Source organism: Prunus mume, linkage group LG2 (genome assembly GCF_029339155.1).
Source record: "Prunus mume cultivar Tortuosa linkage group LG2, ASM2933915v1, whole genome shotgun sequence".
Lineage (NCBI taxonomy): Eukaryota > Viridiplantae > Streptophyta > Magnoliopsida > Rosales > Rosaceae > Prunus > Prunus mume.
This window is the reverse complement of record NC_142699.1, coordinates 18,189,239-18,202,399: the sequence shown is the minus strand read 5'-3', so window position 1 is coordinate 18,202,399 and position 13,161 is coordinate 18,189,239. Positions and strand designations below refer to the sequence as shown.

At 36.9% G+C, this 13,161-nt stretch overlaps 1 protein-coding gene and 1 pseudogene across 1 annotated transcript; both read right to left on the bottom strand.

Annotated features, from left to right (window-relative positions):
- Nucleotides 1-2,758: 2,758 nt before the first annotated feature.
- LOC103341470 (ubiquitin receptor RAD23d-like) lies at nucleotides 2,759-7,153 on the bottom strand. Its single transcript, XM_016796563.2, has 12 exons — nucleotides 6,964-7,153; nucleotides 6,305-6,466; nucleotides 5,827-5,880; nucleotides 5,302-5,378; nucleotides 5,159-5,206; nucleotides 4,838-5,015; nucleotides 4,458-4,610; nucleotides 4,313-4,381; nucleotides 4,139-4,186; nucleotides 3,956-4,065; nucleotides 3,764-3,836; nucleotides 2,759-3,130 (listed from the first exon to the last, which is right to left on the bottom strand). The coding sequence occupies exons 1-12, from the start codon at nucleotides 7,027-7,029 to the stop codon at nucleotides 3,014-3,016; spliced, it is 1,155 nt and encodes a 384-aa protein (XP_016652049.2). The 5' UTR covers nucleotides 7,030-7,153; the 3' UTR covers nucleotides 2,759-3,013.
- Nucleotides 7,154-8,817: 1,664 nt separating this feature from the next.
- LOC148919767 (eukaryotic translation initiation factor 3 subunit D pseudogene) lies at nucleotides 8,818-10,588 on the bottom strand (annotated as a pseudogene).
- Between the last annotated feature and the right edge of the window lie 2,573 nt (nucleotides 10,589-13,161).

The window sequence follows — 13,161 nt, the reverse complement described above, 5'->3', positions numbered from 1 at the left end:
ATGAATAGGTAGATATGATTTTCAGCAGACAAAATAATTTGGGAAGACGAAAATATAACCAGAATTTTAAAGCTGCTGACTCACTATGATCATTGTGATTGTTTCCTAGCGAGATAAAATCTAATGAATCAAGTCTCTTACAAATAGGGTAAATTTATTTGTATTGAAAATTGCTGCCTACTGTTGCCAATAAGAAGATATTTTACTTTATCTGTCAATAAACCAAACACAGAAAAAAGTGAGGTGGTGAGTTTCTTCTATCTTTTTTGTCTCTGGCGTTTAAGTTGCAGCTGTAAAGCAGGATTAGCAGAAAGAGAGGGTGGAATTCTTTATGCAGTATGGTATATATGTTGTTAGGAATCAATTTCAATCTTGTATATACTTAGCAACAACAAGTCGATTTCATTTCACGGTCAAAAAAGGACACTCATTCAGAATATATTCAAGTGATAAGTCACTGTATACATGCATGTGACCATATATAATAATTAACCAATGCAATGGCATGATATGCAAGGTGTTGACGTTTTCATATAAATTATTCCGACTCTTGGGATTCTTTCTAATTTACTCCTTGTATGGCAGGTGGCTGACATGAAAGAAAGCCAGAAAATCTTGAGAGATGAAAAGTGAAAATCCCATGACGTGTGGTCCTTGACTCCCTTACCCTTTTCCAATGATTCTATGACGCGTGGAAATATTATTATGTATGTCATAAGATTATTGGCCTGGTCGGGATTGTTTCATAGAAGTCATTCTCCAGTCAAATAAACCCTAATTAAAGGCCCAAAATTCCTCTCCGTGTGGTTCTAGAACATGTCGTCATGATTGAAGTGCACAACACATCATGTCTATGTATAACATATTCAAAAAACATCATGTCGATGTAAAAGAATATAATGAAAATGCAAACCATGCGACATCCTTCGGGATAGCTTTTAACTTTTGGCTTTGGGGCCTGATTTGAGCATTTATGATGGCAATCTCTATCTTTCGGTGAGTTGAACAACAACATATAAATTCATAAAGCCTACCTCTTTGTGCGTGATCTATTCGATACATGTTATACTTATTAGGGAAGTAAAACTTAGATATCACGGATGTATACCCTCTCAAATTTGATCTCTCAAACTCTATATATCCAATAATTTGATTATCGGTTGTCTTGTAAATTGTAATACATGATATATAGTGTAAATTATTGTCTACTTATTGCAAGGTGTTAATTGATGGCATCACTGGAAATCATGATAACAACTCCTGGGCTATCCTTCCTCTTATTGACGAAATCCATGATGTGGTTTCGAGTTTCGAAGAGGTGATTTGGTCATTGGCTGCCTAGGAGTGCAAATCGTGCGGCTCATGCAGCGGCGTCGATAGGTAACATAATTATGGAACTGCAAAGTTGAGTCGACAGACAACCATTGTCTCCCGTTGGGGTGTTAACTTCTGATGGTTTGACTTGTCCACCTCTTGTTGCTTATGCAGTCTAGTTTTAATTCCTATTAGTAGCTAGTTTGCTGGGTAGGGACTGTTGTTCTAGGCTCCGGTGGAATCTGGCTATGTCTGACCCTGCTTTTGTTAGTTTTTTCTTGTGTTCTGCTGACTCCTTGTGGCTTTTGCCTTCTATTTGTATTTCTATTTTCTGTTTTGGGGTTTTGTTTTGGGGTTTTATGAATACAACATGAATTTCAGATCACCCAGTAGCTAAGACTATAGGCAGCCGTGGGGACCACTACATCTTCTCGTCGATTAGCCCCGAAACAAAAAGCATGCGTTCCCACGAAAAATCTTGCTCCGCATGATTCTCTTGTCTTCCTGTGAAAAATCATTATTTTGTCTTTATTTTTGGAGGACAAAGTCTCAACGTCATATGCCTAACAGGACGCGTAAATCCATCAACAAGGTAAAACTGAGTGGTTGATGTCGTGTCGTGCTCATCTTTGCTGTATCCCACTTCGATTGATAATTTGATATACATAGCATGCTCATGTTACTCACTCAAATTTTCCTTCCACACTCACTCTTAGAAAAAGGAAATAAAACTTGAAGAAATTATATTGACGGTCAGAACCGCTACCATAACAAGGAGCTTCAGAACATTTCGTGCGTTGTTCAAACTCTTTTCTGCAACAATTGATTTGGTTCACAACTTTTCGTTTTGATGTGGACCTTATCGAATACAAACATACGACAAGTGTTTTAAAAAGAATACCCAATTCTACACCAGTCGGTAAAAATATTAAGGTGGAGAAAGCCAACCCACCACCACCGACAGGCAGGTCTTTTGTCCATGCATTGATATACACATCAGTCGGTAAATATTATACAATCACATTCTATTAAGAAAATGTTCTAATAATTTTATTTCAAGGGCACCCTTTAGGGTCCATTACGAATTTCTTTTCAACAATCCAAACCATCAATTTTTTAAGTCTACATTCATAGATCATTCTTGCAAAAAATTAGACAAATCGAAACCATTTCGACATCCCATTGTGTCCTACAAAATCAATGAACCCGGTGTTTCAAGAAAATCTAAAATTTAATAACTCAATTGGGTAGTCGAACGATATCGAATTCAAGTGATTTTTTTGTATTGATAATCTTTGAATGATTATATATATACTTAAATCGCTATGCTTCCCAGACAATAATGTGGTGATAAAAATGACAAGGAAAAGATGTATGACTTTCACCCAACTGCATCATAACTAGAAATTGTGCTAGTTCATATTCACGACATAAGAAATCGACCTAAAAATAAAAAAATTTCCATTGCATGTAGCTGAGAAATGAAGATTGGATTTGGGAAGAAACTTCTGACTTGACATTTCTAGTGCACTATTGACAATCCACATAATCCAAACTCCAAACTATAAAAAAGGCTAAATGTGAAAGAAAATAAAATTGCAATGAAATTCAAAAGAAAGCCCTGAGAAGAGGGTTTTTATATTCTTTTTTTCTATTTATATTTAACAGTGGGGTTGGACGGCTGATCTTCCATAGATTATTATTCCTCAAATTCATGCATGTGGTCTAAGAGGTAGTTGGCAGCCAACTCTTCGTTCTTGTTGCAGGCAAAGAACACCTCCAATACAATTGCTCGATCAAATCCCATTGCTTCAAGCTGGCAAGGATAAACAAATCATCAATAAGAACGAAAATTGTCCGCTCAAAGAACAACAGGAATAAATCATAGAAAGTTAGAACTCTTACAACCACAGAAACCACGCATCCCTTACGCAAAGAGTGGATTAAAAATAGCCACAATAATCAAACTAAAACTTTTAAGGTCCAATACACACAACTCCAGGTAATAAGTTGTTGGCAAGAATTAAAACACATATGTAATGCAATTGTGCAAAGCATAACACTGATACCATAACCATAAAGCTAAATCAGTTCATGAAAATCACTGTTTTAAATCAGTAATGATTGGACCAAAACTGAAGACTTTTAAACCCTCGAGACTAATTATTGCATATTCATCAAGTTTTTCTAGATCCCTCCCTTCCTTCTCATTTTTCAGATACTTCCAAGCGTATTTGGTTAAATGGAAATCACAAATAAACTTTTTCACTCAATGAATTTTTAATAAATTTTGTTCAATTAGGTGATTAAAGGCAGTGTTTCCTGTTTTCATCTTAAAAGTATTCTTCAAATCAAGTTCAAATTTTTTTATTTCACATGATTTTAGCTACATTTCATGTGAATTGCATGCATTAAATATAGTGTTTATATAAAAAAAGGGAGAACTTACACGTTCTATAGCTTCACGCTCCTCAGGAGTAACACTTATTGACTGCGGCACTGCTGCATCGCCCAATATGTTCCTGAAACAAAGTGACAAATGAGAAAGATAAACATTCATAATCATGTATCATACACATAACCAACAACAAACCCGAAAGACCAAAAGAGTACATAAAAGGTAAGACAATAAACTCATTACCCTTCTCCACCTTCCACAGGTTCATTAATCAGGCGAAGGAAGTCAGCCTGATGCTGTTGAATTAGTCTCATAAGATTAGGATTTTGTTTCCCTAACTCTTGAAGCATAGGCTGCAACAAAAATTGAAGAATTATCGCCAAAAGAACAGGGTGACCTAACAACATTTGGGTTGGGAAGAAGTACCTGCAATATTTGTGGATTAGCCTGCACCATAGCTCGCAAGGCTTGGAACTGAGACAAACAACACCAAATCGAGAGTTAAAAAAACCACAATGTTTAAGTGTGGGTTCATTCATACATGAATGCACATAAACATGCACATGCAAACATATAAATAGAGAGAGGGAGATAAATGACCTGTTGGCTGTCACGCAGAAAATCAAGATTGCCTGCACCAGCACCACCAGCACCCACATTCGGAAGGCCCTGTTTCCATAAAGGCATGTGTATCACTGAAAAATTCTTCCACCATAATTAATCACAGGTGCTGCATGATAAGTACCTGGGGAAAAAGGTTTAAAGGATTGGCATTAGGTCCGCCTGGAGGAGTGGATGCTGGTTGTGCTGATTGTGGAGGTTGTGCTGGAAGGTTTGCAGCTTCCCCACTCACAGGAATATGGGCTACAGGTGGAACTTCGGGTTGCTCAGGGATACCCTTCAAGAAATACCAAATTGGCATCAAAAGACAACAATAATCAAAGAGCAGGGATAACCACTGCTTTTTGGTTCTGAAAATCACTACTCTTATCAACTCTTTTTTCTACAATACTACTCAACATTGTTGCCGTTGTTGAAAATTTGATAGAGAACCATGATGTAGAAGATATATAACTAAGAGAGTAGAGCAAGTCCTGAATTTTTCATTATAATATCTCCACTTACAGAATAAAGATAGTCAATAGCTCTCGCTGGGTTGTTGAAAGCAGCACGAAGAGCACGTACAACAGTATCCCTGTCCCAAGTACCTCCACCCATATCCAGAATTTGCTGAATTGTTCCCTCCAAGTTAGTTCCAGCTACCAGATCAGATGCTGCTTGGCCGTAGGGATTAGATTCTACCCTGCTTCAACAATTCCACAGAATTGTATTAGGAAAGAAAAGAATATATAAAGCCAGTGATGAACTTAATGAGGAAGGGGCGGGGGTCATTGGCTACAGATCTAAAACTGAAAGCATCTCACCGGAAGGAACAAAATTACTCACTCTGTGGTAGCTAAAGATACAGGAGCAGGTGTGGTAACCGAAGCAGGCCTGAGAAATCAAGAAAAATTACAAACAGACATGTATAATGAAATATGAATATCATACTTTTGGTACAACTAAAACTTATACAAAACAAGACTCACGATGCTGAGGTTGGTATTGGAGCTTGAGGTGCCGTTAATGTCACAGTTGGAGCAGCAGAAGCACTTGGCTGTGGTGCCTGCACATAAAACAACACTCAGTAACTACACTCACAGCCCAACATAAAAAGATAAAAAAGAAAGCTTTAGTTCGTCCACAGACATGCATGCAAATAGATCTGGGTTACTGAGCTTGTTTAGTTCACTAAGTCTGTGTAGAAGGTTTTCTCTTTTTATAATCCCAGGCTCATAACTTTTCCTCTAAAGTCAAACAAGGAAATCAAAGTATATACACATACTAACTCTACGTTTAACAGTATCTCAGCTCTAACGGAACTAATATGTAACAGAAGTAATCCAACGTGTATTGAATGAAAAACTCAATATAAAGATAAATTGTGAACAATGGAGTTTAACATAAGACTATAGATGAATACAAGACTTTGAACCAAAGCATGTGGTAAACTCCACGCCACTTCCACAGAGAAAACATATCACAGAAAACAATGAAAAAAATATGTGTCTTACCTTAGTTATAGTCGCAGTTGATGCACCTGAACCTTCACCAAGCGAGCTCTTACTCTAGCATTGTTAGGTATATAAAGTAAGTCAAAACAACTTGTCATCATTCTAAACCGACAAAGAAGAGAAGATTGAGCAACATTATCTGGTGGGAGAAGGAATTTCAACACCACAAATAGTTGGCATAAATCAGATGCGAACGAAATAAGGGTATCAAAACGACATCACCAACTTCAAGTAAAACAAATTTGACAGGAGTTGGGCATAAACTAGACGTGAATAAACAGGAAATTCACAATACAAGAATAAGACATTAGCATCAAATAGAAATTTCAAAAGAAATGAATGCCATACAATAATTTCCATTTCCATGATGGAGGTTTAGCAAGACATTAGCTATAATACAAGCATAATTACTGTCACTAATTTATTATTTAATGGAAAATGTAGCACCCTAAACTATCGAATACAAAAATAAAAATACCTTAGTCAACATTATCACAACAAAGCTGTTTTCAGCAACTTTGTTTTCGTCCAATGTTGTGCTATCTTTAAGTACTTTTCCTTGATGAATTAGCATCTGTTGTGAAGCAGGATATACATCTGAACCTTGACTAGTTTCTATCTGTTTCTTCACATCAGCAACCTGGAAAGAGCAGTGGTTTTTTGTGAATAATGTAATTTGGATAAAGTAGCCAGTAATTATCGCAAGTAAATTTATAAGCACAGCCAACCACATTTCCTGCATAAAGCAAGCTGAATGTACTCAATAATGAAGCAAAGTCTGCCATACCATAGAGCTTGAAAATTGCGATAAACAAAGAAACGAAAGGAAAAAAATGAACGAGTGATTTAACAAGGAAAGCGTAAATTCCCAGATTCCAATTCCACCATAAACCAAAAATCCTCACAAGTGTTAGAAGTAAAAACCTAAGTCCAATTAACGTACATAAGCCAAAAACAGAAAAACCTGTTAAAGCTTGCACATTTAGTCTTTACCAAATTGCGAAACAAATAGAAAATCGACACCAAAACCCTAGAAAACACTCCAATTACGATCATAATGCGCGATTGTTTTTTTTTTTTTTTTTTTTTTAACACGGAACTAAAAAAATGAAAGAATTCAAAACGACTGAGGCTAACCGTGTCCTCAGACTTCACTTCGACGTCGAAGTGAGTGCCCTTGAGAGTCTTGACAAAAATCTTCATCTTCTGCTAGTCGGAGAATCGTCGTCCCTACAGTCTCGAAGGCTGTGATCTGCTGAAAGGGTTTAAAGAAAGAAGCCGAATGCGCAAGTAAAGTGAGGCAAGACTAAATAAAGAAAAGAAAAACAGAGCCCAAATTTGTTGGCTTAAATACGAGTGCTAGCGGCTCTCATGTATACGCGCTAGAAGGAGAAGGCGAGATACACAGAATGAAAACTCCGTTGGGTTTTTTCATTAAATTTGTTTTTTTGCGCTGGGTTTAAGATGAGCGGTGCAGATGGCAGCTTGTAGTTTGCGTTTGTTCAGGGAGCGCGTGGTTTGTGTTGGTGACTGGTTTGTGTTAGCATCTCCAAGGGAAGAGCATCTTTGTGATTGACTCCTACACCGCCGATGTGGACCCTTCCAAAAGCCCAAATGGACGAGAAAAACTTCCCTGTCACAAGATACCACTGTCAGCAAACCACGTAAGTATCCCAAGTCAATAAAATGTCGACAGTTGGCAACTAATTTTACTTCCAATTTTAAATATTAAAAAAAAAATTCTGAACCCATTTTCTCCTCTCTCTTTCGCATCCCTCTCTCTCATCCATTAATCTCTCTCTTCAATCACTCCTCCACCATCATCATCACCCACACGGTGTGCATTCACTCCTCCTTTTCGATTCAATCACTCAGCGCACATAATCAATTTGTTTTTCAATTTAAAATTTTACGAAGTATTTTCACCCATGTTCTTCCTCTTCTCTCTCTCTCCCCCATTCCTCTTGCAGTCCGTAAAAAAAAACTTTTTTCTTCTTCTATTTCTGGTGTTTCACTTCCTCTTAATACTTTATGATAATGGAATGGCAGGAGAGATTCCTTAGATCTGGAGAAGAAATCAATACATGGTGCGATTTTTCTCCCCAAAACCGCACCTTCACTGTTCCCTGACAGAACCCAAGCTCTCTCAGCTTCACCATTCCAAATTTTCCAAAACTGCCCAATAGATAATAAAATTTGAAGAAAAAAAGAGGAAAAAGATTCCTCAGATCTGGAGGAGAGAGAGTGACGCCGGAGAAGGTTTTTCTTCCCCAAAACGTAAACTGTTCCTCCACAAAACCGACGCCAACCCAAAATTTCTCAACTCCACCATTTACAAATTTGCCAGATTTCTCCAATAAATATACCTCACTAAAATTAAAACTGATATATCACCGAGTGTGGGTAATGAAGGATTACTGATTGAAGAGAAAAATAGGAATGCAGGGGTGTTCGGATGATGATGGAGGATGAGTGACTAAAGGAAGAAAGAGAAAGATTAATGGATGAGAGAGAGGGATGCGGAAGAGAGAGAAGAGAAAATGGGTGCTGAACATATTTTAATATATAAAATTGGAATTAAAAAGTAAATTTAGATTTTAACTATAAAAAAAAAAATTTGCTTTTGAAAAAAGTCAAAACTTTTCGGAAAAAAACAGAAAAATCTCTTAACTTTCAAACTAAAAACATACAAATGCAGATTCCATAGAAAATCGAAAAAATAAATAAAAGACTTTTGTCTATTTTGGCTCTTTAAAAAATTTCTCTCTCCTTTGCCTTTTCCAAAATGCCCGAATTAAAATTAAACTTAATTATGTACATGCCACTCAAATTTATGGATTCTACATGTGTTTGTAAATATCTAAAAATATCCTCAAACTTTTAAAAAACAGTCTCCGTTATCTTATAAATATTCTATTACGTGCATTGGGCCCCACTTCGTTTAAAATATATTTAAAAGTATAGCCACGGCTATACCTCTTTGAAAAAAATTTAAAATAAAAAAAAGGCTGCAGAAGAAGAATAACTTGTTCCCAACTCACCAACAACGATATCCCAAGAGTAAATCGACTCACACATAAGAGTCGAGAGAATGGTATCGAGTGGCAAATCGTAGCTTTGTCCTCGTTTGCAAGTCGGCGAATGACTGGGTCGTCGGTGGTGGTGAACTTGAAGAAGTTCCGATTCTTGAAACACTCGAGTCTTCGCTCGTTCTTGGGCGTGATTCGATCGCAGGACCGATCATAAAACTCGAGCCCACCGCGAGTAGGTCCTCTGGTTGCGGAACCACGATAGCCTTGGGAATGTGGAGAAAGGGATTTGGTCGGCATGTTCCACTCGAGTTGAATATCGACCAATGATTTGAAAACCGCGGCCGCGGCGAGGACATTGACATTGGACCGGTTCATGTTGTATTGCCGGTCGCGGCGGGCTCGCTCATTCTCGCCACCCATTTTTAGCTTCAACTTCTTCATCGTGGCGGTGCCGCAGTGGAATTGCCATTTGGGGCGAACACAGGGCGCGGCGGGGCTTTCCGTCAACGAACGGAATGAGGCGCCGTCATCGGCGAATGGGGAACGACTTGTCGCTCGAGAAGTCAAAGATCCGACCGATTCTTGGGTAATTTGGGTTGTTGCAAAAGGTGCGGGTCCAGCGATCCTCCCCAACTTCTCGGCACGAGAGAATGGGGAGAATGGGATGTTGAGGGGAAGGTTGGAGGTGGTGGTTGGGGTGGTTGCGTTATCCGGTGGGCCCCACCCATTTGGATTGAATGGGACGCCTCCGACTTGAAGCCTTCGACCATGGCCGAGGGATTTAGTGATTCAGAAAGAGGAAATGGGACGTGCAGGTATACTTTTAAATATATTTTAAACAAAGTTGAGTCCAATGCAAGTAACAGAATGTCTATAAAACTGACGGAACGGGTAACGTGAAACTATTTTTAAAAGTTTGGGGGGGTATTTTGAGGCGTTTGCAAACACATGTGGTAATATGAGACAAGTTTGAAAGCACAGGGGGCATGTACGTAATTAAGTCTTAAAATTAGTTGCGAGCTGTCGATATTTTATTGGCTTGGGACACTTACGTAGTTTGCGTACAGTTGGCATCCCTGTGACAGGAAAGTTATGCTTGGCTCCGGACATAAGACGTGGCCTCTTTACAAAAAGACACTTTTTTTTGTTTTGTTTTGTTTTTTGTTTCTCTCAACTCTCTAACCCAAGTCTTGTTGGCTGGTTGTAATTCTAGCCTCCTCAACAGAAACTCCAACTTTTTAAAACTCTCCCGACCCTTATCGCAACTATCAATTAGAACTACTGGATTATATGGTTAATTACTTAAATGGTCCTCAAACTTATACTTGATTTACATTTTGGTCTCTCAATTAAATTATTCGTTCAAATGATCCATCAATTCTATATTATTTGGTCAATTGGTCTTACCGTTACATTCTGTCACTGTTGCCGTTAAATATGATGACAAATTAGTCATTTCGTACGTTAAACATAAATAAATACTTAAAAATGAAATAAAAAGATCCCTTCATCTCTCTCTCTCTCTCCCCAATGATCACCACCTCAAGCTCCAACCACAAACCCCATCCCACAACCACCCTCCACCCAGGCCCCATGAACCCAGCCCAGCTCCTCCCACCCTCCACCCGAGCCAGCAACTACATAAAAAGAGAAGAGAAAAAAATCTTCCACAGACCCCTCCCAATGAACCCAGAACACCAACTCAACAACCACCCAAACCTTCTCCCCATCCCCTTTGATTTCCCTTCGTTGTTGAGAGACAACCACCCACCACCCTCCTCCCTACCCAACAACCACCTTTCATCCACCAAAAAGTATTCTCAAGACACCCAAAAATCCCCACCCCATTACAGTTTTAATTTTTTTCTTGATGTTGTAGTTTTGATCTTGTTGATGGTAATAGTTTACCAAATGAGTTGAAAGAGTGGGGGTGGGTCTTCGTGGTTGGTATGGTGGGAATACAAATGAGTTTCATCAACTTGTCGCTTTCTTTTGAGGAAATTTTTATCTTTTGTGGAAGAAGATGCGAGTCTTATGATGTGCCAATTGAATTCCATTTCTGACATAGTATTGACTGAGACCATGATCAACTTTTGTGCTTCTATTTCCTCAAGTCCTCTGTTTCCAAGCATTGTGGGTAACCAAAAAAAAAAATTTATCAGTGAAATTTGGAATACAAATGAGTTGTATTTATACTAAACTGTGTAAACCTATTTTTATTTGTTAATTATGAAAAATCATATTTACCCTAAATTTTGGTTAAATGTAGTAGAAAATTAGACGGTTGGACCAATGGACCTAATAATATAACGTTGATGGACCATTTGAACGAATAGTTTATTTTAGGGACCAAAATGTAAATCATGTACAAATTTGAGGACCATTGAGTAATTAACCCCTGGATCATATTTAGAAATTAAAATCATTTAAGAAAATAGAAATCACAAAAACAGAAAAGAAAAGAAAAACAAGATCACAACTTGGTTTAGACATTTCTTCAAACAGGTTGGCTGCAACTTATAACCATTTATTTCACCAAAATTAAAAGCCTAATTAGCTTACAATGAGAAAATGTAAGATTATATTACAAATCAAATAGATGTTTTATATATTTATCAACATAAGTTCATTACAAGTAGGCTACTTTGATAAACCATATAAACATAAGCAGTAACGAAGCCAGGATTTCATGTGTGTGGGGGCCTCTTACAAAATATAAAGAATCAAAAATTCGAACTCATAATACATACAAAAAATAGTGTATATATATCACATATGTCAAGAAATATATCGCTTATTGGTTGCAATCATAATTGTTCTCGACAAAGGGATAGACAAATACATTCTAAGCAAGAAAAATTACAAGAGATAGACAAAAAGTAGCGATTTAGCAAATATCTTTAAAGCTTTTTTCCCCATTAAATCCAATAGAAATGAAAAAAAAATCAAAATTTCCCAAATTAAAAACAACCTTAGGCCCTCTTTATGCATTCATATCATACATGAAAAAATATCGACCAAGTATGAAAAATAGTTTTTTTGAATAATCATTTTCTCAAGATAATTTTTGGCGGCTTTTATTCCTTACACATGAAATAAGAAAACTTGATTTTATGGGATTTTAGTATGAAGTATATATTGACTTAATGAGCCATCATTTTTAGCCTAAATCGTATTTTATACTAAAATCGATTATTCATATTTGGACTTGGTGGGAATTTGATTTTCTAGTATTTTCATTTGAATTCAAATAGGGGGTACTTCCTTATTTACATTGTAAACTTAAGTAAATAGAGTAATATAAAAATAAATTAAAGTCAAAGGACAAATACATTTACTTAAATGTTGAAAATGGAAATAAGGTAATCTGTACACCTGGAGTGCATCACCACTAGCTGAGCAAGGGCGCAATTTGAACTACCTCATTGTGCCTTAATAAGTCCGCCACAATACATGTGGGTACATATCAAAACATAAAGTATTTGAAATAATATACATATATACACTATTTTTTGTATGTATTATGAGTTCGAATTTTTGATTCTTTATATTTTGTAAGAGGCCCCCACACACATGAAATCGCTCGTGCTTCACATCACTTTAGGAAATCGAACTTGTTCGTATTACTTCTACTTCTCATTTGGTTGAAGTGTGGAACCAAATTTACGTGTTTTATCTTTGTATGGTAAACTAACTGCATTGACCACTACCATAACCAAGGAGCTTTAGGAACCTTCCCTGCATTGTTCAAACTCTTTTCTGCAACAGTTGATTTGGTTCAGAACTCTTCCTGACACCTTCTGTTGTGAACCTTATCAATATAAACATACGACAAATATTTGTAGTTCAATTACAAAGTGACATGTGTCCTCTGTTTTTGAATTGTCAAAACTTTTTTTCTTTCTTTTTTCACTTTTACTGAAGCCCAAATGTTTTACCAAAACAAAACTAAGGGCCACAAAGACTTAAAATTTGAACTGAGTAAGGATTTTTTATGGGCAATGATTTCCCCACTCCTATTTTATCTACTTACACTCCTTTTTTAGTTATAAAAAAGGAGTGTAAGTGGATAAAATAAGAGAAAAATGAGTAGGAAAATCACCACTCTTTTTTATTTATTTAAAATGGTTGAGAAAAATCGAAGTAAAAATGAAAAGCTAGGGGTTCAGTAAAAGTGGAGGAAAAAAAAAACTGTTTTGACAATTTTAAAAAAGGACACATGTCACTTTCTTGTTGAGTCACAATAGAAGGCAAGGACCGAGGCTCCGTATGGCTGAGGGAAGTCATCAGTCTGTAAATATTT